The sequence below is a fragment of the Tachypleus tridentatus genome, chromosome 13 (genome assembly GCF_004210375.1).
Source record: "Tachypleus tridentatus isolate NWPU-2018 chromosome 13, ASM421037v1, whole genome shotgun sequence".
Classification (NCBI taxonomy): domain Eukaryota; kingdom Metazoa; phylum Arthropoda; class Merostomata; order Xiphosura; family Limulidae; genus Tachypleus; species Tachypleus tridentatus.
In genome coordinates this window covers 116,813,982-116,839,960 of record NC_134837.1, presented here as the reverse complement: position 1 = coordinate 116,839,960, position 25,979 = coordinate 116,813,982, and the positions used below count along the sequence as shown (strand labels likewise).

Here is a 25,979-nt window from a genome sequence, read left to right as displayed (position 1 = left end):
GAAAACACACAAGTTTTTAAAATGAAAAGTTTGCATTTCATCAGCTATTTGCTCTACCTAACACTAGCTATAACTTAATGAAAGTGAAAGGAAAATTATGAAATAAAATGAAGCTAACTTTTTCTTCTACTTTGAATATATTATTATGTTGTCATAACTTCAGTTTTTATCTTCAACATTTTACCTTTTCCCATGTATATATTACTTTTATATTTTTATTATATAGCTTGTGCAGTATCCGCTTTTTCAAGTTGATGGTTTGTTTAATATTGCCATTTGGCTGTATATTCTTAGCATTTAAATTACCTCGTGCTCGTTGTCCACTACAGTATACAAGTACAAATTGTTAGTCTTATAATTTGAATAGCCTGAAACTGAGTTAAATTGTGATTTGGATTTAGAAGTTAATTAAATATTGATATGTATTAAATTTATGAAATTTGCAACAAGATTGATACATACAGTTTTCTTTCATAACAGAAATATATTTTAGTATACAAATGATAATACAAGTTATAATAATGTTTATTTCAAATAATTATCAAAATAATGATTTACATGCAAAAGATTTGCAAAATTACAATTAATATTGAGTCTACTATATGGTCTGCAACTAAGTAATTTATCGACCCTTCACGATGAACGAATTAATTTCAAGTTGATATCGGTACAGCTATTGACAGGGAACTAGCTAGCTCTATTTTCTTCGGCCTTCGTTTATCATACTTCGAGATTTTCGTTTCTAAAATTATATAATATCTTCGTAGAAATACTAACGTCCGATGGGAATCTGTTGAAGTTAAATGGTTTGTAATGTTCGAAATCTTTAAACATTTCTGATCAAATATCTGTATTTTCCCGATTTATAAGTGTTAATCAACGTTATAGCTTCCGAGATTTATAGTACACCAACTGAAGAAAAACAACAGTACGAATTGTCTCTTGGCGAGTCGGTTTACAAACGTTTTAGCAAGGTTCTAGAAATTTCAATTAGCCCAACAATATTGAAGATAAACTAGTGCTTTCGTTAAACATATATTGTTGATTATTACACTTGAGAATCTTCTAGACATTTAGTGAATAGACGGAAATTTTGCAATGTACATTTAATAGCACAAGGCACAATTTCTAAATATACATTTAACTGAAACAAACATCGATATAAGAATAAATATATAATAGTGAATCAATCACTTGCTTGAATACTTTGTCAAGTCAACCTGACATTATTGTTTACAGTAAAATATATACACAAAATGAAAAGTATGAGAAAAATATACAGCTCGTCTATCATGTAACAGAGTGTGTTAAGTGCCTAATACAATCTTTACAATCATTCTGTCGTTTAGTTCAACTACGATATTTTAGGCGCCAATAATATAGATTAAACAATATAGAAAATAATTACCAGTAATCTAACAATATCTCATGAACTAACTCGTTTAAAGCTGTAGACAATTCTCTTGATGGTCTCACTGAATTTTTTTTTTTATAAAACTTCGATGAATGAATTTTCATTTACTGAAAATATTATTTTGCTCATATCACTATTGAAGCAAAGAAATGCAGTAAATTATTAAACAAACCACTGAAGTGCAAAGAGTGGAATAACAGCTGGAAACCTCTAAAGACTTTATTACTATGCTCTCCGAAAACAATAATTAAAAACTGGAGACGATCACTAAGATCAACACTACGAATACACTGTATAATGTGAAGAATTTCTGGAAAACTAATGTTTCCAGTGGTTATTAAACTGCTTTATTTCTATTTACTTGCTCCAAGTCAACTTGCTTTGCTGAAAGAGCATTTTCAAACTCAGAAGACTAAAAACTACTAGAGATCCACCTTGACTCAAGACTGATTGATCCACATACTTATCTTGCTGAGGTTGCACAAAGATTTGCTTCTATTAATTAGTCTCGTCACCAGTTCCTTGACGATTTCAAACGAAAGAATAATACCAACTCTTGCAATGTTTTCACTAATTTAAAATTCTCATTGTATTTTTATTTATGTACATGGTCATTACTGTACATCCAGCTGCTTGTTTTTGATTATTTATACTGTATTACATGATGCGTGGATTGGTTTGAATACGTATATCATATGCTGCGTTATTAGATTCAATTCTTACAGGAAATCGTTGAACATTATATATGTCTTAGAAAATAACCGAATAATTTTGATCATTATTTAAAGAATACACATTTAAAATACAATATACAATAATATATGTATGTATATATTGTTTTGGTCTTGTGATAATAAAAAAAGATTATTATATGAAGATTATTTCATAAAAAATTGGAGATAATCTGAATTTTATGTAAATAACTTGTGAATTTCACAAGTATTTATTCATTTTTATTACACATTATTTTTATGGATATTAAATAATATATATAAGATTAATCTGTTTATGGATTTAAAATAACATAAAATTAATTTATATCTTTGTTGAAGTATTTTTTCTTGGATATATTTGCTATATACGTATTTTATTTTGTTAAAAAGTATTATGTACTGTATTTAATTAGGTTGGCTGAAGAGTTGTTAACCTGCGAAAATGCTTACAGCCAACTAAAGGTATCAAAGTATTTTGATCCTGGTAGTCTTTTGATATATCATTACGCTTGGAAAGATCACTTCTTTTATATATATTTATTGATTTACATATTTCATGTGATGAATATATTATATGTATACTTTACTCAAATTTTGGTTATCCGCCGACAGTGAGTATATCCTTTTCTTTAAGTTAGAAAAATTCTGTGCCTTGTATGCTTCTCAAAAGTATACCGTTTTATACGGCACTTACGTTTGCAACTAATCACATTTCTGCTAAAATTCAACAAAATTACCACGACAAGGCTTGTACAACCAAGAGGCATCGGTATGGAAAGAGACAATGTTTACTGGATTGTTATCATATGTGGCGAAGAAACATACATATATTGTTATAACTTAAATATAAGGGCAGAATTTAGGCTAACTGAAGCGAAACGTGTCTTCTGTTAGCATGAACGTTTACTATTCAGAAATTTTAATTGCAAATATCTTGAAGTTGCATTTAATTTAATTTTATATTTAAAACACTAGTTATTTACTTTTATGATACTCTTTAATTTAGTAGATGATTATTTATATATACGAAAAACTCAACAACAGTTAATTCATTATTTACAGGTGAAATCACGAGATGTCGCCGCGACGCAGCATTTTCACGAATTTTGTATCAATGTATGCAGGAATATTGCAAAGTCACTCACTCGGCCTGAGCAGGAGAGGAGATGGGTGAGAGAGAAGAGAGAGAAAATGTTAAACAGTTTTTCCAGGAATTTGAAAATGAAAGCTCACCGGGATCAGATGACGGGATTCATGTCCGAAGTGGAATAGTTGGAAACTATCGGCTTACTGTTGAAGACGTTGAAGGAGAAGTTTTTGACTGGTCCTTTCATTATCTTGAGCAAAAGTAAGTATGCCAAAATACAATGGCGACTTTGGTATTAGTATTAGTAATTGTTACATAAGTTCGTACACTAAGCTGGGTGGAAAAACGAATAATACCACTTCATAATAATACTAATATACTTTAGTAAGGACTTAAAGTAATACTAAACTGCCAATCACTAACTCTCCAGTTATATATTCGTTACGATTAATTATTTTACGAAGTAAAAACAAAATAACACCAATTAAACATAAGTTAAAATGTGTGAAGCTTTGTTTTAGTAATCTTACCGTTTTTATTTCATGCAGAATAGTAAATATGTGCAGAACCTTTTTGTGTTGTAATGTTATAACGAGGTTTTTCCTGTGTTGTTTCAAAACCGCTGAACCAGGTTGTTGCCATTTTACGGCATAACCTTTAGTATTTTGATGCCATATTAACAAATTTCAAAACTCATGCAATATTGTTAGGCACACTGCTCTCAATGACGTAATTACTTCATCTTTTCATATATGCAGAAGTATCTAATATCTTAAACTTATACTGAGCAGCATTAAAAACCCAATAAGTATTAAAATGAGTTGTTTCATGCAGGTTGAGCAATAACGGTGCAAACACGCCTGGGTTTTAATCATGAGTATTCTCTGAAAACAATTCAGTAGTTCAGATCATTTTAATCAGCGTGATCACGCGTCAGTATTTAAACTGCTCAAAACTTACCCATCCCTTGCTGTTGTACATAATGTGAGAGTATGAAAAAACGTAAGTATGCAGTACACATTGTTCCTTCAACCTGTAAAATTCCGGGTTTTAAGAGTTTATTTTCACCACAAAGAAAGTAGTCACAGCTGACGCAAGAAAGCAGAGATCAGGGGGTCGGGATGCTAATTGTCAGGGATGACACCAGCCGGGGTCTCGGCACACTTTTGGGTGCACCTTCATGCACGTCCGCACACGGCAAGGGTGTGTACAAATTGTTTGAATGAGAACAATGTGAATGTTCTGGACTGGCCTCCATATTCGCCCGATATGAATTCCATTGAGCATCTCTGGGACATTCTGAATCAGCGCATCCGTCATCGGGATCCTGCCTTCAGTTCTCTCGCTGAACTACGTGCAGTACTTCTGGCTGATTGGGACAACAATCCGCAGAGGCAGATTGAAAATCTGGTGACATCTATGCTACGTAGGATCCAGGATCTTCTGGCGAAAAATGGAGGACATATCCGTTATTAATGTTCTGGACGTTAAAATCCTGATTAAACTGTTTGTGTGCAGTTCTTAATCAAATTTGAATATTGTGTAGTGCAAAGACATGATTATTTCATGATATGTACATTCAAAACGTATGTTTAACCTAGCGTATTAAAATTGTTTAACTGTATGTGGGTTGTTGCGTTTTTAATGCCTCTCAGTATATTTTGGATACATCTTGGGCTTCTCTGATATTAATTTTCAGCGATCTTTTAGTTATAGAAGTAAACACAGTTGATCTGTTTTTGTTTTTCAACTTTGTTGTGGCTAAACAAGTATATAGCTGCAGAAGAAAAACAGTGGATGTTAAAAACAACCCAGGAACTTATCCCAAAACTTATAAGAAAGCACATTATCCTGCAGTAATCAGGAGATCTACATTTAATAAAACCACCAGGATGCAATATATGTGGAGCTAATACAAAGAAAAATATAAGGAAAAGAGGGTTAGCATATGTCATGAATCCTAGCTATGGTCCGACACAACGCAGTGAAAAGGTAAAAGGCGTACATGTCAAACCATTTATTTGAAAGAATTATGATCTGTACCACATTAACTCTAACAGCAGACGTTGTCTCATGGTTTCATTTCATAAATAGAAGTTGGTTTTCATCCATTCAATTGAAAAAAGATCAGTTATGATTTTTTACCTATTTACTACAAATCAGTAACATATCAACGAATATAATATCCATTCTGCAAAATATCCATGCAAGATAATAAAACAAAATAATTAGTCCTAGTGTGAGTCCTAATTAAAAAGAAGGTATGCATTGTACATGATTTGTATGTTTTTGCTCATAATGGAATAGATAAATTCTTGTTTACGTGACACTGTGATACTTATAAGTACTTATTCGGTACAAAGCAACTCATTACAAAAAAAAAAAAAATTGGCCCAGCATGGCCAAGTGAGTTAAGGCGTTCGACTCCCCGTCACACCAAACATGCTCGCTCTTTTACCGTGGGAACGTTATAAAGTTACAGTCAATCCCTCCATTCGTTGGTAAAAGAGTAGCCTAAGAGTTGGCGGTGGGTGATGATGATTAACCGCCTTCCTTCTAGTCTTACACTGCTAAATTATGGACGGCTAGCACAGATAGCCTTCGTGTACCTTTGCGAGAAATTCCAAAAACAAACTAAAAATAAATTTTCCAATAAGCACTACTATCTAGATAATTAGAAAATGGTAACTACCGGCCTAGTTAGGTAGAATTATCGAATAATTAGACTTGACAAAAAATAAAATTTTGTACGTGTGTTCTTACATTTTTTAATGAAGTGTCTCACATAATATTGTAAGTACATACAATTGGATCCATTACATTGTAGAGCTTTCACTTCTTGACTGCACTTTCTTCATTACTCGGCGAAACCATTTTAAGTATTTCGTTTCATTGTTAGCGTTAAAATTAGAAGTGAGCCAAATAAGACTGCGTGGACCAAAGTTTAACCCCCGTACCACGTGACTCGTTTTGATGGGTGACACACGCATGTGACTGTCTGGCTGCCCCTGCTGGTATCGATTGGCAACATGAGGTACGACTACATTTACCATATAGGGGAACTGGAGAACAAGAAATGTCGAGACTGACTCAGCCAATTCACAGAACCGTGTTCTTGTGTAATAACGTTTACTTGTGTAAAAGTTTAACCTTAACTCATTACTTACAATAACTATATTGTCTTTAGGAGACATCAGTTGTTAAGTGTAAAACAAATTAGAAGCCGCTTGCATGTTTATTTCACAACAAACAATGTTATAGTATGTTGAAGTATAATAAATCATATGTGGCTTATAAAATAAACAAAATACAAATTTTTAAGCATTAAATAAAGTCAGTGAATAATAGTTAGTCATACGGATGACTAAACCAAGATGATGAAAAAGTAATAGAAAATAAAGATTCAGTGAAATACATACACTGAGCCCCGAACTTTAATAATTTATTTTATTGCATGCAAGCCCTCTAAGCAGTATATTTTTTAATTACATCTTTTAACTTAGGCCTTATGAATATAAACTATACATTTCAATTAGTTAATCACGAAAAAAAATGCTATTAAACTCTTTTATTTGGAAGAGAAGCAAAAATCCCTCCCTGGTTCAGCGATATCTCTGCTGGTTTATAACGCCAAAGATTTTGATACCCATAATGGACAAAGCGCAGTCAGTCTTTTGTGCAGTTTTCAGCATTGTAATCTGTCCGACTTGTCAATGATTCATTGGAGGTGAATTTGCATGAAGGTTTGACAAAAACGAAAAACAGTTTTTGGGTTACACCTTCATTAACCGATTCGACACAAAAACTTCAGTATTCACATAACTAAAACAATACGCTGTTCATTGAGAACTTTGCCGTAGTACAATAATACGGTAAAAATGAACACAGAACAGAAAAGCGAACTTTTACTTTCACGTTTTTTCGTTTCTTTTTTTTTTCTACAGCAAGATTTGACGCAGTTACGTCAGTTGTCAAGCTGGTGTTTTTCATGAAATTTTATTACTTAAAATATAAATTGCAAAATAAAGGGTATTTTTGCATTTTCTTCCTATTTAACACAACATAATTTGCAGACATAAAGAGACCTTTTGGTCCTTCAGAGGATTATTTGCGATAAATGTTAAAACCCAACCTCTTTTAATCCTGTAAAGTATTGACCTAAACAACTCATTTTAGAAAATAACTACTATCTTAACTGGAACCACATCATTTTTTTTTTCTTTTCTTAAGCACAAAGTTACAAAACGGGCTCTCTATACATCGAAATCCGGATTTTAGCGTTATAAGCCTTCAGACTTGTTACTAAACACTGGAGGCTTTCAAATTTGTATCTTGTCGCTATATTATACTCAGAGACGATCTTATTGAAAACAAATTTTAGGAGATTTATGGGGAAATTTCTGTGATTCCTGAAGATAACAGGACGAGAGGACATAAATTTAATATATGTAAAAGATGTTAGCCTACAGCTAAGACAGTTTTATTTTTCTAATAGGTTGAAACTGATTTTTTTTCCAAGGGTGCGTAAGGATAGTTTTAAATAACAGAATTACTTTTTTTACCATTATATACATATACATATATATATACTTTGAACAATTGTCTTGTTCACATGTGAAATTACAGTATTTAACCAAAATTCGTTATGTTTCTTGTTTATTTTGGTTTTTGCAATGTGTATTGCGGTTAGTCAGTATGTTAAATGTTAACTTTCCATTGTTGTTATTGTGCACAATATTCAAGTCAGCCATTCTTTTTACATTTTGTAACTTTACAGATAGATATAACTAAATAGTTTGAAGCAGATAATAACAGAAAAAGGTTTAGTAAAGTAAATAGATTAGATTTGATAGTTTGATTCTCATTTTAATCAAACTTTGATGTGTTTTCGTATTGTAATTAGTTGAAATATATTGATGCATTTGAAGTGGGAAAAAATTCAGGACTGACATAATAATTCAGTGGTGTTTGAAGCGAGGGGGCTTTACCCCCTACTTTCAAATCTTTCTTAGTCAAAACACATCAAAAGTAAGAAAATTACTCTTACGAAAAGCAACATTTAATCCAGAATCTAGGAGCTTCAAGGCTTCGGCCCTAATGAATGCGCCTGTGGCACACGTTTCCTCGCTTTGCTCAGTCAAATAAACCCACCACTCCCACTTTTAACTTGTCTCCTACACATCCACAATTGCAGTAATTAACCCAAAGTCCTTCTTATTGCTTGTTTATTTATTTGAATTTTTGCAATATACTGTGCACACATATTCATTGTAGTGATTTTAGCTGCTTAAGATGCCAGTGCTGTTATTTAATCTGAGTTTAAATGTATTCTCAAGACGACTGGTATGGGTATTAAAACTTTAATTCTGTACTATATTATATTTAAAATTTTAATACCCATACCAGTCGTCTTGAGAAAACATTTTTACTTCAAGGGGGATTCTCGTCATCACTAATCTGAGTTTGTATGTTTCAATATCATAGTTCACGCCACTGTACAATAAACAACTGGGCCTATTTTAAACTCCATTATGAGCTCTTCTTTCCATCCTTTAAAATTAAATGCCGTTGAAAGTAGTTTTAATTGATTTTCTGGCATCTCAACGTACAAGCTCAGATAGGTTGAAAAATAATATCTTATCATCGGATTTTGTAAATATAGTTTAGCGTTCCTCTTTCATATTTTGTGGGTAATGATTTATTATCCAGCGTGTGAAACAGTATTATTATCTTATATCTCAACATGTGTGAATAAAGTTTGTCTTTTGAGATTCTAGTTATTAATTAAAGTGTTTCTTACTATTGGTAATAATTCTATTGTTGTGGCATGCTTTATCGTTGGGTGTGTTCTTATAAATCATTTTTGTGAAAATAATGCGAAATCCAGTCCGAGTAATGACGAGTAATGAGTTTATTTCCTCAATAACGTTTCTACAAATTGCATATAATCGAACTCTGTCTGAGTTTATAAAGAAAATTTTAATAGAAATGCTTTGCTAATGGTACTACAAATAAACTTAATCGTGCAATCACACAGCTAATGAACGAACTCCATAAATAACACCTAAACAAATACGTCACCGAACTTTAAATCTCTGAACTAACTGGTATTTATAACTAATGCACCCATGTCTAGATGTTAGTTCAGGTTTCTCAGTTTCTACGAACATTTCAATTCAAACATTGATGATATAGCTTACAATAGTATTTTAACTTTAAGTGTTCACACGTCATTCCATTCAACCGATAAAAATGCTTACGTGTGTCGACTTTAGTACGGGTAGAGGTATTGTCTGTTTTTAGCTGTCATAGAATAACTTGTTTGAGATCGTTGAACTGAATATTATTTTTGTTGGTGTATATGGAACTGCTGTTCTGGGTAGAGTGTTTCCTGATAAATAATATTAAACAATCACAGATAATGTTTAGAAAAGTTAAATATCGCAACAGTGTTTATCTAATGAAAAGAAATGGTTTGTTAATATTAATATATTTGGTGTAACGTGCATCATAATTTTTTATGACTGCACACGAAGACTAAAGGAGAAAATATTTCCTTTTCTATATGAGCCATGTGTTTTCCCTAAGACGAGATGGAATGTGTGTAACGAAAGGTTGGCGTTGTAAACATAAAACCCTGCTATCTATAAATAGGAAGTTAAAATAGAATAAAAATTACCGCGAGAATAGTAAATGGACTAATGTTAGAATAACACACACACACACACACATATATATATATGGGTGTGTGTGTTTTCTCATAGGAAAGCCACATCGAGCTATCTGCTGAGCCCAGCGAGGGAAATCGAACCCCTGATTTTAGCATTGTAAATCCGTAAACATACCACTGTACTAGCGGGAGGCCATGTATATATATATATATGGACAAAAGCTCAAATTTATAATTGCTTGTTTTCAATTTTAACTTGTTTTTCTTTTTTTTAATCAGATGATGGGGAGTACTAACATCACTAGTTAAGTCCGCATACCTTCAGTCACTGAAGTCCATTATCAGAAGATTAAAACGTTTATTTGTTTTAAAGCATTTTCATTTCGTTATTTTAATGAAAATATCTCTTTGTGATATTAATTGATTCATGAAATGCAAGAAATAATAAAAATACGTACATAAAATCCACGTACTAGAAACCAAGTCTGCAGCTAATAAAATTTTGTTTATTTTGAAGAGAAAATTTAAAAAAAAAATTATATATATATATTTGTTGTTATGATAGAATGAAATTTTCCGGCGAAGTTATGGTGTTTGATTTACAGAGTAGTTGAATTTTAAAAAAATACTTAGTAAAATATTCCTTGACCTTTACATAACCTACGAAAGCAGATACCAGATTTTCAGGGCAGTCATAACTCTCTGAGAGCAGGAACTTGCGTCATTAGCCACTCTAGATTTTTTAAAAAAAAGTTAAGTGTGGAGCATTTTGACTGACACATGTTTAAACAGTTCGTATACACACCTTCGTTCTCCCAGTTACCTCTTTTATTATTTTCTGTCTCGTAAAACTTAAGTCTTGCCTTTTGTGTTGTCATGTCCGCACATAATATGCAGAATTTTGTTTGGCTTTTTAAAAAGTCGCTTTAATTTTTAGAGAGTCGCGAATTGCAGTTTTTTTGGGCTTGTTTTATTCTATGGTCTCTTATTTGGGATATTTTTCATAATACCTGACTTAAACACACTGTAAAATGTTTTAGGAGTGGTTTAGATGATTGAATGGATTACTGAATAACCTACACATAATTACAATTTTAGAATCATCATATACTCATTTCTGTTCGTTAAAAAAACAACAACATTGGCGCACTTACTTAACACGTTTGTTAGTTTTTGAATTTTGCGCAAAACTACACGAGGGCTATCTGCACCCCACTTAACACATCATTCTATATTCCAGTTAAGCCGCACAAATCGTCATTTTGAGGATAAGCCATTAAAAAAAAAAGTTTCGAAAGGCATCGCCGTTACTCTTGTACTCAACATTTAGCAACACTTCTTGTCAGGGAAAACTTGACGGCTTTGATTATTTACAGGTAATGAATTTAGATGACCAAAGCTTATTTTTTACAAAGGTGTGCTACAATAAGTCAGGGAGATTTTAGTTCTTAAATACCATAAAAAAATAACCCAAGATTGAGCAAACAACTGTTGATCTTCCGGATTTCGTTAAGGGTAATGCAAATGTGACAAAGTAATTTCAATAGATAAAAGACATTCTAAAACGCTAGGTTAAAATCGATCACACAGCGATTTTTATACTACTTGTGCACTAAAATTAACATGTAATTGCTATGTTAACGAGTTAATACATTCCGGAAAAAGTGATGATTATGTGCTAGAATGAACTTCAAACTGTACCTTAGAATTGCAAATTAATCGTCATTAATCTACTGAATAGTTTAATTTGAATCATAAACTTACTTTAAGGAATATAGTTACCAGGGTTTTAGGATGGGCTGGATTCTTTGGAGTAGGTGTCTGTTTCCTGGCGATAAATTTTAACAGTGAAGAACACACAATGTGCTTGTTTAAAAGCGATGTATTAAAACGAGTATAACGTATATACAGATCTTCGTTACACTGTAGTTATCACAGTTGTGTCCAGAGATTTAAATAATCGTTTTTCTTCTTCTTTTTTTTTTTCAAATTCCTCACAGGTTGGTTAAAACACAATTTGACAAGACAAATTATTCTTCCTGTTCTGTTATTACAATACAGTCTGTGATAATTTCATTTTAAAAGTCATTCCTCATGGCTAAACCCACAATTGTGCAGTCTGTATATGTGTCTAACTACATAACTAACTCAAACTACATTTTGAACACATATTCATACCCTAACTGAAGCCTAGAACTTTCGAAACACTACTATATATAATGATGGAATAATACTCAACTAAAATAACAAGAAAACTTAGAAGGTTTTAGTAACATGATACAGTGATACAATAAACAATAATCCACAATAATTGAACTATACAATGATTTACACAGTTATGTAAACAAACTTCTGATAAACTGCTGCTTGTAAAAAAAAAATTTTAAGTTACACCATACTTAAACCATCTAAATTATAATACTGGGATTTAACTTAACAGCCATGTATATCAAACAATAGTTGATGATTCAAGTCAAACTTTTGAGTAAAAAAGTAGATAATGTAGTCCTGAAAATCATTTTATTATTAAATCAGTGGATGGGAGACAATCACATTGTTACTAATTGCTATTATTCCCCCATCCTGATTGTTTAATGGGATATTGACATAACAAGTGCTTCACTGTTTTTAAATAATGTAAATTATAATGAGTACTATATAAATAGCTTCAATGTTGTTAAACACTAAGATATAACAAGTACTGTCTACACAAGACCAGTTAACTCACTTTAGTTCAGATGATGCCATTAAATGGAATACCTAATATATCAAAACTTTGTGCAAATGAAGATTATAGCAAAAAGCTCAAAAACACTATTGAAAGAGCCTTGAGATTCTCGCCTTCTAAGCTACACAGTGATTTTAACAAGGCAAAATGTCAGACAATTCACAAAAATCCCCCACCTGATCTAGTTAACAGGGGAGAACGCAGTGAAGAATATTGCATAAGCCTCACTAGATCTTTTTAGCCAGTAAATCTAAAAGGTATATGATGTCTCCACATGCTGTGACAGAGCTGTATTTCATTTTGTGTGTGAAAGTAGCATTGTGAATAATTAACTCTGATCTAGTTCAGCTGAACTTGGTCAGTGATTATTTTTTTGTGATGTTTCAAGATAAAAATGCATAAGTTTGATGTCTTACAAAGTGGCAGCACGTTACTAAAAATAGCTTCAGAAAATAATCTGAGATGGTTATGAATCACTTTCAGTTTGAACTGGAGGTGGTATGTTGGAAGATATTAGTGCATGTGGTTGTATTTAATGGTATGGTTGTTGTTAAGCACAAAGCTACACATTGAGCTATGTGTGTTGTTCTCACCACGGGTATCAAAAGCTGGATTTTAGTACTATAAGTAGGGATATATGAAAATCACCAGTTTCACATTTTGTGTTTTGTTTTTGTGGGTGGTTTAGCTTTATTTGTAATTATATATGAAGGAAGCAACTTTACATTTTCTAAGGTAATTTTTAGCAATCATGAATTTCCCCAGCTTGTGTATAATAGTCGTGGTTTTCTAAAAAATATTCCTTGGTGGGACAGTAGTAAGTCTACAGATTTACAACACTAAACTCAGGAGTTCGATTCCCCTCTGTGGGCACAGCATATAATCCTATGTGATTTTGCTATAAGAGAAACACACACACATATATTCTGAAGAACAACCTCTTTGGCTGTACTGTTTGTAAACAATGTGAAATACAACAGATAATGATGTATAAGGAAGAAGCTTGATAGCTTCTTTACTACAATTTGCTATTTTCTTGCCTACGCAATAACATTATTGCTAACCCTATAAGGAAAGCCTGTACATGGCTTCCCCGTTGTTGAACTATATAAACAGTGATGTTTTCCAAGGAATAATCTATATTTTATAGTTTCATTGTTGTTGAATAACGCAAGGCATATAAAATATAGTTTTGCAAGGAACAGTTTATAATACACTATATTTGTTCACTGTTGCAGTAACTCAAGTGTACATAATACGTGAAAAATGATCAGAGATGAATTATTGTTTTTCCATACCTCAATCGATTACTCAGAAGCTGGGTGAGAACGTGAGAGAAGTGTTCACTAACAGTTGTCTTGCAGTGTATATTAATGAATAAGCTTCGTAGTGAGAATGGACTCTTTGGCCGTATTATACAAATTGCCATTGTTACAGCAATGGTCAGAGTGCTGTGAAGAGTATTCTGCGAGAAATTCTACGTCCTTTGAGAACTATAGTACGACCTTCACCAACCATTACAGCATCTATTAGTTCTTGCATATATTTATTTGAATATCTGTTACTTACCCACTCATCTTTTCTTAAAATTTGTGTCCGTCCGTGGGTTATGTATTTACTACTAGACTTAGTCATGTCCTGAGAATTATACGGAGCACCACTAATATATATTCACTTATGTATTAGATTTAGCGTCACAATCTTCTATAATTACTTCACGTTTTCACGAAATTGCTGCTTTGTTTTTAATGAAGTTTGTACAAGAACCATTTTCTTTCGTTAGTTCTACTAGTTTGTAAATAGAAAAAAATCCGTGAAACTGAAAAGTTTTAACTTGATGGAGGTGAAACAGAATTAATTATGGAAACGAAGTTTTCAATCAAATTAAAAATTGAATTATCACTCTAAATGCCTGTACTGTTTCAAATTTAGGAGAGTATCAGTAGGAAAGCTATTCACAAATTGGCAAAATTTGGGTACCTTCTGGAAAATTGAAGTTGCGATATTAATTATTGCTCTGGCACATGCGTAGATAAGGTAGAATGTGACGTCACATTGATGGTGTATATAATTCCAGCGATGGAGCCGAGTGTTTATAATCTGTGAAGTTGGCAGTTATGTAATTATTTGTCTAAGTTTGTATTTTAATGATATGTAGATAGTATGCAGTATTCAAAAACGTATACCAGTTTAATTGGTATTAGCATTATTAAATTATACAACACGAAGGAAGAAGGTTCTTTCCATTTGTGAAAGTCGCTAAGTGTGGTTTATTCAGTGTGGTGTGATAGTGTAGGCGTCAACAGCCTCTGATCGGTCAGATAAATTCCATCGACGGTGAGTCATAGGTTTTGCTCTGTCTCCTCGTGAACTGCCAATTACTACACTGGAGCAAAGAATTTGTTAACAGGCGCCGTATATGTAAGTTGGATAGCAGCAGCCATCTATTTGAACGAGAAATCTGTGTTTTGTCAAAAGATAGTCTAAACAGTCTGTTTGAAATGCGTTGATGTGTGTGTTAGGTAGTATTGGAAACAGTGTTTCTTCTTTACATAGCGTGGTTATGATGCTGAATCTATGTCATGCATCTCCGTTCATTTTTATATTTTTACTCAAATCTACCACTGTAATATTACTTATAACTATCTCTTGGTATCACTACTGGTACACTGCTATTTAATCAGTAAATACATTTTCTTATTTAAGCACTTCATTCATGTTTCTGTAAAGTTAGCCCTGCACATACATTGTACTTTTCTGTACATTAATATTTTATATCTAATTGTATATATGAATTACATTTCAATTTTTCTGTGTCATATGTATCTTTATGACCAATCCTCCATTTGCTCAATCATTTTTCTATATTTTGTAACCAATTATTTTCCCATAATGCCTTTTCTTGGGTATCTGCCTGTTTAGTGGTGTCATTTTTATGGCTTTTGCTATTGTAATTTCTTATAGTAAGATAAAATCAGATTTTGATACTCCTGTTAAGCACAACATATGCAGCTTATCATGTAGCTTTGTGCTTAATACCTAAGTAACTAATCTTGAGAAGCAAATATTTCTGTATTGAAATTATACATTAACATGTGAAAATTGGGATTTTAACTTAGTATTCACTATGCATGGTGAATACTCTATAAAAAGATGTGTCATGTAAAAGAAACTTTTTCTCCAACACAATGATAGGTTGGATTTGTTTACTGTTATGTTTTGCAAGTCAAATATGTGGTTTGTATTAAATACCATAGGAAAGTAATTTCAACTATTAAACTAGTTGAAGATATAGACAAAGTTTTGGATATTTGTTTTGATTGTGGGAAAATGTCAGAATATTTTTATGTAAATCCAGCTTTATTTGCTGCATATATATTCATATACTTCTTTATTATTCACCCTTCTCCCTTTTAAAGCCATATACAGTAACTGACATTATATCAAAATGAAAATTTGAATTAGATTATCCTTTGAATGCCTGCAGGTGATGCATCACTATTTTGTGAATATTTTAATTATGTTTTCATGTATCAGTAACTAAGACTTTTTATTATGTTGTTTCAATAGTTTAATAGTGGTATGTTATGTCACTAATTGTTAAGTATTTAAGGTATTTTGTAAACATAGTTCAATAGCAAAATGTTGTCAGTAATTGGCAAATGTTTAATAATTATTTATTACTAATGTTAATTGTTTATTTGTTTTTAACAATATATTCTCAATAAGCTGTAATTTGTTGAATAATTAAATGCTTTTGATAATTTCATGGTAAGACTGATTTATTTTAAAACAGGAACCAAAGTTTTAATGTTTATGCATTTATTTTAACAGAAAGTGTCCTCATGAGCTGGCAGTTGTTCTGGCTAGCACTGTTTCAAGAGAAGTAAGCAGTGAAGCTCAAAGAAGCATTGCTCTTGCTAATGAGCAGGGATTGGATGAAGAAGACACTTCCTGTAAGTACACTAAACTCTCATTTAAGTGAACCAAAAATGAAACCAATATCACAAATTCACTAGAAACCTAGCTATTTGTATTAATATTTCAAAGAATGAAAGGTATATAATTTTGAAGTTCTTATCAAATTTTTCAAATGGTATTTGCTTTACTGCTGTTAATTTAGCTAAAAATATGTGATTATCACAGACGTTAAAAATTGGCTTTTTTGTGTGTCAAACAAAGTTTTTAGTAAACATTGTGTACAGTAAAAAGATACATGTAACATGATTTTAAAATATCGTTCAGTTTATTGTTACTGCCATTATTGAATACCAGAACCATTAATATGTCTTACTTTAATGTTTGTTTGTATGGTCGATTACTTTCTGCCACAGTGTTAGATGCAGTACAGCTCTACTCTCAAGTGATCAGTTTTCTTCATGAACTCTCTCTGTACTGGAAAGATCATCTAAGGGAGGAAACAATGAATACTGACTGGCCTCGACCCCCCTTATACTCAGTCTCTTTTTGTGCCATCAAAAATGGTCGTCGAAGAATGGAGGACCGGCACGTCATCTTACATGATTTAAATGTTGTGTGTGGTCTTAAGGTAAAACTGCTGACAATAAAATATATTTAAGCTGAAGTTTATATATACATATATCACAGACTTGCCATTACAAGAATGCTACCTTGTAAGTTATGCATAATATAGTTTTATAGTAATTTTTAAGTTTCAATGTATAGTAATTTCAGAAAGTTTAATGTTTCAGGAGATTAGATTTATTCTTCTCACACTATAGTAAGTAAGTTTCTAGATACAATAAGTATAGGCATATACATCTAATTTTGTTTTATAAATTTACTTGTTCTTACAGGAAGGTCCTCAGCACAGTTATTACGCAGTGTTTGATGGTCACGCTGGAATTGAGGCAGCAAGTTATGGTGCAGCTCATCTCCATCTAAATCTTGTTCACCATCCAGATTTCTACACCGATACAGAAAAAGCTATCAAAGAAGCATTCCGAATAACAGATCAGCAGTTTTTGGAAAGATCAGGCAAGGAGGTGAGCTTTCTTTCCCATTGAATATTATTACTTGTTTATTTTGATGTGAATATGCCGTAGTTTGGAATATGTATGGGTGTATTGCATTGTAGGTTGTCATCAGTGTAAGAAAAATGAAAAACAAATAAACCTCAGAGTCACTAACTTTACATATTGAAAAAATCCTATGAAAAGTTGGAATAAAATGAAAATACTGTTGAGATACAGCATTTCATTTGGAAGTCACATATTATCATTTTATAGATGAGACTTTGTGATGCACTTGATATTCTAGGAAAACAAATATGAAGTTATATCAAAGCTCCAAAGTGAGTCACTTTAAGCTCTTAAAGACCAGATTTAACTGTCATAGTATGCCTGATGAAGTGATGTTCCATTCTGATTCATTGTAATATACATTTTACATATTTCACCTACCAGTTAGAAGGGGGAGGATAACAAACCTAACCAAAATGCTAGAGCTCATTCTGTAGGTCAGTAGGAGGGAAGAACTTTTGTATAAACAGTTGAAAAATTTTCTTGCTGAGAATGGCATGAAAACAAAATTCTGCTGTTACATAGAGTATTGGAAGCAATTACAGAAATGCACAAGTAATACACCTACAGGATTCTCAAACAATGAGTGGTTGCAACTAAATTGCCAATTTGTCATTAATACAATGCATTAGCACAGAAATTAGAAAAGCAAGTAAATTTACAATACACTAATACAAACAAAGCAGTACACTTGTTTTTATGGTACAATGAGTCATCAGTGTGTACTTATGAAATATTGTTCAAATATCTCCCGTATCATTCCCAAAAATCAAGCAAGTTGTTTGATTTCTGATTGACTATCTCAGTTTCCATGTAAGCTTGAACAGAATTAGTAAGCAATTGTTTGAGGTACTGCATCTCTCTAACTCTTAGATATCATTTCCCCATATTTACTAAGTACCCTGTATCACTGTTTTAGTGGAAGATGAAACTCTACCCAAAAGAAATGACATGGATAAGAATCTGCTTAATTTTACTCGTCAGTAATCATGGTGCCACCAATTTTGTTTAGGTTTCCAATGCTGAGATGCAGTCTACACTTGTATTTATCCCCCAGCATATTTCACTGTAGATACTGTACATTGGCCTTGGTATTCCTTTATATGCCATAAAACAAGTTATAACTGTTGTTGCTAAACAATATGAATTTATATTTTCCTGCTAATTCCTTTGTTTGAAGTTTGTTGTTCATGATAACCTTTTGGTTTGGTTATCTCTTCTAGCAGTTGTTTGCGGGGAGCTTCTCATCAGTTGGGAACATTTTGTGCCAACGTAGGTAGTTAAAGCTAGGACATTGACAACATCACTAGTATATAATCTGCTATCACATAAAGAGCATACTCAGAGTTATTAATATCACTTTTGAAGAATTGGATTTTTCTTTCCTGTTTACTTCTATGATAAACAATGTTAGTTTTTATATATTTATCTGTTAGTTTCCCTCTGCAGAGTTTCCATACAGTTTGTACCAAAACATGAAATTTTACCAGTTAATAGGTTGATTTCTATGTGTTTGTCATGTTAAATGTCTGTTTTGGAAGCCATTATTGCAGTTACCACACTAATGGTTGTTTAAGGTGTATACTATTAGATACTGTTCTGGATTCATGAATAGCATGCACACACATGTGGACATGTAAGGGTGGAAGAAATTGTTAGTGTTTTTCTATTTATCTATGTCAATTTTATGTATGGATCAGATTCTTTACAGTAGGTATCTGTGACTTGTAGGCACTAAATTTCAATAATAAACAAATAGCACACAGTCTACTTGTTTTAAAATGATATATTGAAACAAGTCAGATGGGTTTACATATGTTCATTAAACTATTTGTTACCACAGTTGTATCCAGAGCTTTTAAATAATTTTCTTTTTAATCAAAGTCTGTATAGTTTGGTTCAAATACTTTAGAACACAATTTACAAGATGACTTTTTTATATGCTCTGCTACAACAATAGAGTCTGCAATAATTTCACTTTAAAATTGCCACTCTGTGCTCTTTATGACTAAAAGTAGATCTATATTTCATTATTGTGCATTTAAACTACATTTTTGACTGGTATTTATACCCTAACAGAGATCTAGAATGTTCCACAAACTACTAGATATTATGATTTGATAATACCCAGTTAAAACATTGAGAAAAACTTGGAAGGTTCTAGTAACATGCAGTAATATAACATTTATTAACTCATAATTACTGAAATACACAGCATATTATTTGTAATCAGTTATGTAAAGAAACTTGCAATAAACTAAACAAATCATAACACTTACATAAACTTAAGTTGAAACATTCATGTATATCTAATAATCTACTTCAAGAAACATTTAAAAAAGTATCACATTCTTAAAGCTTCATTAAGATTAATATGTATACTTAAACTTATTTTTTAATTTGAAGGACTTACTTGTATAAAACTATTTGGAATTAATTTGTGATGTTGCAGTTTGTTTTCCATGTCTACTAAAAACAAGAAAGTGCACAACTGTGACTTAACAGTGATGATACTGGGGTAAATGTAAGGCTAAAGGAACATTTAAAGAACAACTACCTTGCAAAATTTAAACAGTTTTAAAGGTTATATGCTTTTATATAAATACCTTAAAATCTTTATTAGAAGAAAATTGATGTTATTATTGTGGCCTAAAAACTATACTAACACTAGATGTAACCTTTGTTCACAGTGAGTCATTAGTGGAAAAACTGTACTAACACCAGCCAAAACCTTTTTTGTACAGCAGGTCAAATTAGTCACTATATTAATGATGATATAAATACAAGTGTTTATAGTATGTCTAATGTATAATTCCTTATATTCTGTGAACATTTTTCTTGTACACAGTTAGACTTCTCTCCTGAATTGAAATTTGTGTTTGAGGTTCACACTAGTCCATCTTTTTTTTCTTTTCTTGTTTACAGAAAATTTTCATGAAGTTGCTGAAAGTGAGACACAAAGTTTCAGAAGTAATAAAATAATATTAACAGAATTAATATGCTTATCTGTTTGTTCTACAATTTTTGTTATTTGCTTTTGATCCACAAGTTCTGAAACTGGTGTGTTTTAATGTGCTCGTTTCATAACTTTAAATGAACTACACAGACACAGACAGACAGATATATATATATTTTAAATTAAGTACTCTAAATGAGGTTCCACACTATGTATGTCTATGACTGTTTCATGTACATTATCAACATATTACCTAATTCTTGGCATCAAGAATAAGTTGGTGTATTGTTTTTCCTTTGCACTTATACTAGCATCATTGTCTTTTCCAGGGTATTAAAAGTGGATGTACTGTAGTTTGCTGCTTGATTCGGGAGAGAACACTGTATTTGGCCTGGCTTGGAGACTCGCAAGCTATTCTTGTACGCCAGGGAGAACCACTAGGCATAGTATCTCCTCACAAGCCTGATAGAGAGGTAAAAACTTGATACTTAAATGTAAATAGGACTTATGCTTGTAATATGTGTAGAGGAGTGTGAAATACAATTTTTTTTAAGTCTTATTGTTTTAAAACTTAAGAAAGTTAAAAGGATTGTAAAAAATTAAGAGTTAATTATTTCTGAAAATGAAAATTTATAATATTTTGCAAAATGATATTCAAGAAGTGGGTAAAAAAAAGAAAAGACAGAGAAGAAAAATAAATTTATCTCATAACTTTAATGCTTTTAAAGAATGATTTCTTCATCTGAAGCTCCTGATAGAAAAAACAAAAAACACAGTTTAAAAGCATTTAAGCTCATGGGCCATTTTTAGTCTTTTAATATTATAATCCATTATGCTAATCGTTCTTTAAAATAATTAAGAAACAACTAGTATATTGTGTATTATTAGCAAAAGTACCAGATGAAGTTAAAAAAATGGTTGATTTAGCATTTCATAGAATTGTCAATTTTCTATTTCTTAAATTAAAATTTGCAAAAAAATTACACAGATATGTTGAATATTAATGTGTAATTAAAGCTATCAGTGACATGAGAACCAAAAGTGAATGTAACAGTGTTATTATTATTTTCTACCTGTTAGCTGTCAAGCTATTATATTGTTATAATAAAGGAGTATTTCTGGTGACAGAAGATTCTAAGGATGAAGGTTAGTAAGTACCATAATCTATGGAAACTTTAACTTTTTTCTTCATTTTCAGGATGAAAGGACACGGATTGAAAATGATGGTGGCTGTGTTCTTTATGTTGGAACTTGGAGAGTCAGTGGAACATTGGCTGTCTCTAGAGCACTAGGTGAGCACACCATTATTGAACTGCTATTAGTATTTGAAAAAAAAAATGTTTTTATAATTCAGTTTACATAGGTGAAATATGTATTTCATTCCTAACCATAATAATCTGTAAAATAAGAAATATGTTTGAATGCTTCATTCAATATTTTTCTTTTGCCAAGCTAATTATCTTGTTTCAAAATTCTAATAATAAATTGTATCTATAATAAAAGCTAACAAATGTTATTTTTTTTAGGAGATTTTGAGCACAAGCCATATATAAGTTGTGAGCCTGACATAAAAACCTTGTCACTTGAAGGAACAGAAGATTTTCTGGTGTTGGCATGTGATGGTCTGTGGGATAAGCTATCTCTTTATGATGTTGCTGCTTTGGTCTATAGCTATGTCAAAGAAAACCCTGACAAAGCTGATACTGTGGCTTCCCAACTTGTTCATCAAGCTAAAGAGAAAGGCTCCAATGATAATATAACTGTTGTTGTAACATTTTTAAGAGAACCACATAACTTAGCTGCCCCAACATTTCCTTCTGAAGTCTTTTCTCAAAGTTCTTTCTTAAAAACTTGTAATGGTAAAGTTAATCATGAAGAGCTAAGTTATTCTGTTGATATTCATGAAAAAAGAAGCTATGAACATAAACCAATGCATTTCATAAATGGAACAAATGGATTTGAAAAAAATGATACATTTCCTGACTTGCAAGATGCATCTAGTACTTGTGATTCTGACCTAACCATGGAAGTTGGTGTTGATGTACCATTGTCAGAACAGGCTGAGCAACATAAATCTAGCAGTTGGAATGAAAACATCAAACTTCCAGATAAAGAAGATGTAGCTTTAGTTGTTGATGATGCTTTTGAAAAACATGAATATGAACCAGCTGAAAATTTGAAAAGTAAAGATGCCACATTACTTCCTTACCAGTTTTCCCATCAGGCCACTTTGGACTTTGTGCCTTGTACAGTGGTTACAGGTCGTGAATCAGCATCAGTTAAAATTGATGAAATTCTATCATCTGATTTAACCTCAAATAATGAGCTAGATTTATCTATAGACTCTTTTACTGGGCAAGCTAACTCTGAAGGTAACCTTTCAAATTCATGTAAAAAAGCAAAGCTGGCAGAGAGTAGTTTGTACTCATTCTCTTCTGGAGTATCAGAAGTAGAAAATGATAGAAACAGAAAAACTCAGACTGTGCAAGCTTTGAAAAATGTTAGAAATTTTGATGTTGAAAGCAAAGGTGATGACTTTTCAGTGGAACACATGTCACATAGAACAAGTTTATTTAATGACAATGTAGGTGAGTTTAAAAAGGTTTTGAATAATGTGGAAGAAGATGAAGCCAAGAAATTTTCAGTCTCAAATCTTGCTGGTGAAATTTTGAATGAATTTAAAGTGGTTCAAATCTCTGCTCAGGAAATCCAAGCCTCATCAACTGATTTTGTAAACTGTTTGAAAGATGGAGACCAGCAAGTGCTTTGTGCAGATCATGAATTAATAGTAAATAATTTGTGTTCTGATGTTTCAGATGCTTCTCAAAAAACTGTACTGCTCAATACAATAAAGACAGACAGTAATGAGACATCTGTGTTTGTCTCATGTGAAACAACTAAATGTAAAGAACCTTCAGAAAATGAAAATATACTTGAATTTCAGTCTTCTATGGTAACATCAGAACAGGAAAAACTACTTGAAAAATTTACAGGTATGAGTGGCATATCTAAAGATGAAATATCACATACGGAACAAAAAATTGTTGGGACTTATTCTCTACTTACAGAAAGTGAGATGCTAGATAAGAGAAAGGAATCAATGGATGTGTTTAGTTTATCCATAGATACTCATCAAAACCTAGATATGTTAGAGGATACAGCAGGCCATTTGGGATTGAATACAGAAACATATGAACAGCTAGATAAAACAAAGGACTCTGTTAATGAGCCCATTTCATCTGCACAAGAAGTTGAGAAGCCTGATGAACCTAAAGTGTTAAATAATTTCATTTTAACTACAGAAATTGATAAGAAGCTCACTGAACCAGAGATATCAACTGATGTGTCCAGTGTTTTTGCAGAGACAGTTCAGAAGCAAGAGGCATCAGTTGATGAGTACTGTTTAACCACAAGTATAGATGAAAATCTTGGTAAACCACAAGAATCAGTTGGAGAATCTAATTTAATTACAGAAGCAATGGAAAATAAAAATGTTTCAGAAAAGTTGGTTAATGAAGCATTTGCAACTGCAGAAACACCTGATAAGCTAAATGCACTGAAACAGTCAAATAACGAATTGGTTGAAAAGCTAGATAGACCAAAGGAAATTGTTAATAATCCCAGTTCATCTATAGAAACAGTTGATAAACTAGATAGATGCAATCAGTCAATTTATAATTCTAATTTATTAACAAATACAGTTGAGAATGTGTATGAGCTAAAACAGTCAGTTGAAGAGCCCAATTTAATGATGGAGACAGAAAAAAGTCTGGATGAACCAAAAAGGGTATTTAATGAAGCATTTATAACCACAGAAAACAATGAAAAACTAGGCAAACCAAAGAAGTATGTTGATGATTCAAATTTATCCACAGAAATAGTTGATGGCTTGGAAGAACTAAATGAGTCAGATAGTGAGCCCAGTTTTACTACAGAAACAATGAACACATTAGATGAACCAAAAGAGCCAACCAATGAAAACGTTGAGAAGGTAGATACACCAAAGGAATCAGATAAAAAACACAGTTTGACTACAGAAACAATGAACATGGTAGGTAAACCAGAAGAGGTAACTAACAAAACAATTATAACCACACAAACAGATGAGAAGCTAGATAAACCAAAGGAATTGGTTGAAGAACCCTATTTGATTACAGAAAGAATAAATATGTTAGATGAACCAGAAGAGTCAACTAATGAAATAGTTGTTACCACTCATACAGTTGAGAATGTAGATACATCAAAGGTATTGACTGAAGAGCCCAGTTTGACTACAGAGACAATGAACATGTTAAATGAACCAGAAGAGTCAAGAAATGAAACAGTTATTACCAAGCAAACAGTCGAGAAGCTAGATAAACCAAAGGAATTGACTGAAGAACCCCATTTGACTACAGAAACAATTAACATGTTAGATGAAACAGTTATTACCACTCACACAGTTGAGAAGGTAGATACATCAAAGGAATTGACTGAAGAACCCAGTTTGACTACAAAACAATGAACATGTTAGGTGAACCAGAAGAGTCAACAAATGAAACAGTTATAACCACTCACACAGTTGAAAAGGTAGATGCATCAATGAAATTGACTGAAGAACCCAGTTTGACTACAAAGACAATGAACGTGTTAGGTGAACCAGAAGAGTCAACAAATGAAACAGTTATAACCACTCACACAGTTGAGAAGGAAGATGCATCAATGGAATTGACTGAAGAATCCAGTTTGACTACAAAGACAATGAACGTGTTAGGTGAACCAGAAGAGTCAACAAATGAAACAGTTACAACCACACAAACAGTTGAAAAGCTAGATAAACCAAAGGAATCAGTTGAAGAACCTCATTTGACTAAAGAAATAATAAACATGTTAGGCAAACCAGAAGAGTCAACTAATGAAACGGTTGTTACCACTCATACAGTTGAGAATGTAGATACATCAAAGGTATTGACTGAAGAGCCCAGTTTGACTACAGAAACAATGAACATGTTAAATGAACCAGAAGAATCAACAAATGAAACAGTTATAACCATGCAAACAGTCGAGAAGCTAGATAAACCAAAGGAGTCAGTTGAAGAACCCCATTTGACTATAGAAACAATTAACATGTTAGATGAAACAGTTATTACCACTCACACAGTTGAGAAGGTAGATACATCAAAGAAATTGACTGAAGAACCCCATTTGACTACAGAAACAATGAACATGTTAGGCAAACCAGAAGAATCAACAAATGAAACAGTTATAACCATGCAAACAGTCGAGAAGCTAGATGAACCAAAGGAATTGACTGAAGAACCCCATTTGACTACAGAAACAATTAACATGTTAGATGAAACAGTTATTACCACTCACATAGTTGAGAAGGT

At 32.1% G+C, this 25,979-nt stretch overlaps 1 protein-coding gene across 4 annotated transcripts; it reads left to right on the top strand.

Annotated features, from left to right (window-relative positions):
* The first annotated feature begins 3,256 nt into the window (after window positions 1–3,256).
* Window positions 3,257–25,239, top strand: LOC143239700 (uncharacterized). 4 transcript variants are annotated; one of them, XM_076481080.1, is made up of 7 exons: window positions 3,257–3,475; window positions 16,447–16,568; window positions 16,947–17,161; window positions 17,430–17,618; window positions 20,940–21,083; window positions 21,809–21,902; window positions 22,137–25,239. In XM_076481080.1, the coding sequence occupies exons 1-7, from the start codon at window positions 3,294–3,296 to the stop codon at window positions 25,112–25,114; spliced, it is 3,924 nt and encodes a 1,307-aa protein (XP_076337195.1). In that variant the 5' UTR covers window positions 3,257–3,293; the 3' UTR covers window positions 25,115–25,239. The 4 variants fall into 4 exon arrangements, with proteins under 4 accessions (XP_076337195.1, XP_076337196.1, XP_076337198.1 ...); XM_076481081.1 differs by lacking the exon at window positions 3,257–3,475 and adding an exon at window positions 14,665–15,033; XM_076481083.1 differs by lacking the exon at window positions 3,257–3,475 and adding an exon at window positions 14,830–14,949.
* The last annotated feature ends 740 nt before the right edge of the window (window positions 25,240–25,979 follow it).

Excerpts from the sequence above, each read along its gene's own strand:
- LOC143239700 (XM_076481080.1), top strand. The coding sequence starts at position 3,294 with ATGGGTGAGAGAGAAGAGAGAGAAAATGTTAAACAGTTTTTCCAGGAA. Across the intron at positions 17,162-17,429 it reads ATGTTGTGTGTGGTCTTAAG|GAAGGTCCTCAGCACAGTTA; the intron begins GTAAAACTGCTG and ends TTGTTCTTACAG. Across the intron at positions 17,619-20,939 it reads TGGAAAGATCAGGCAAGGAG|GGTATTAAAAGTGGATGTAC; the intron begins GTGAGCTTTCTT and ends TGTCTTTTCCAG.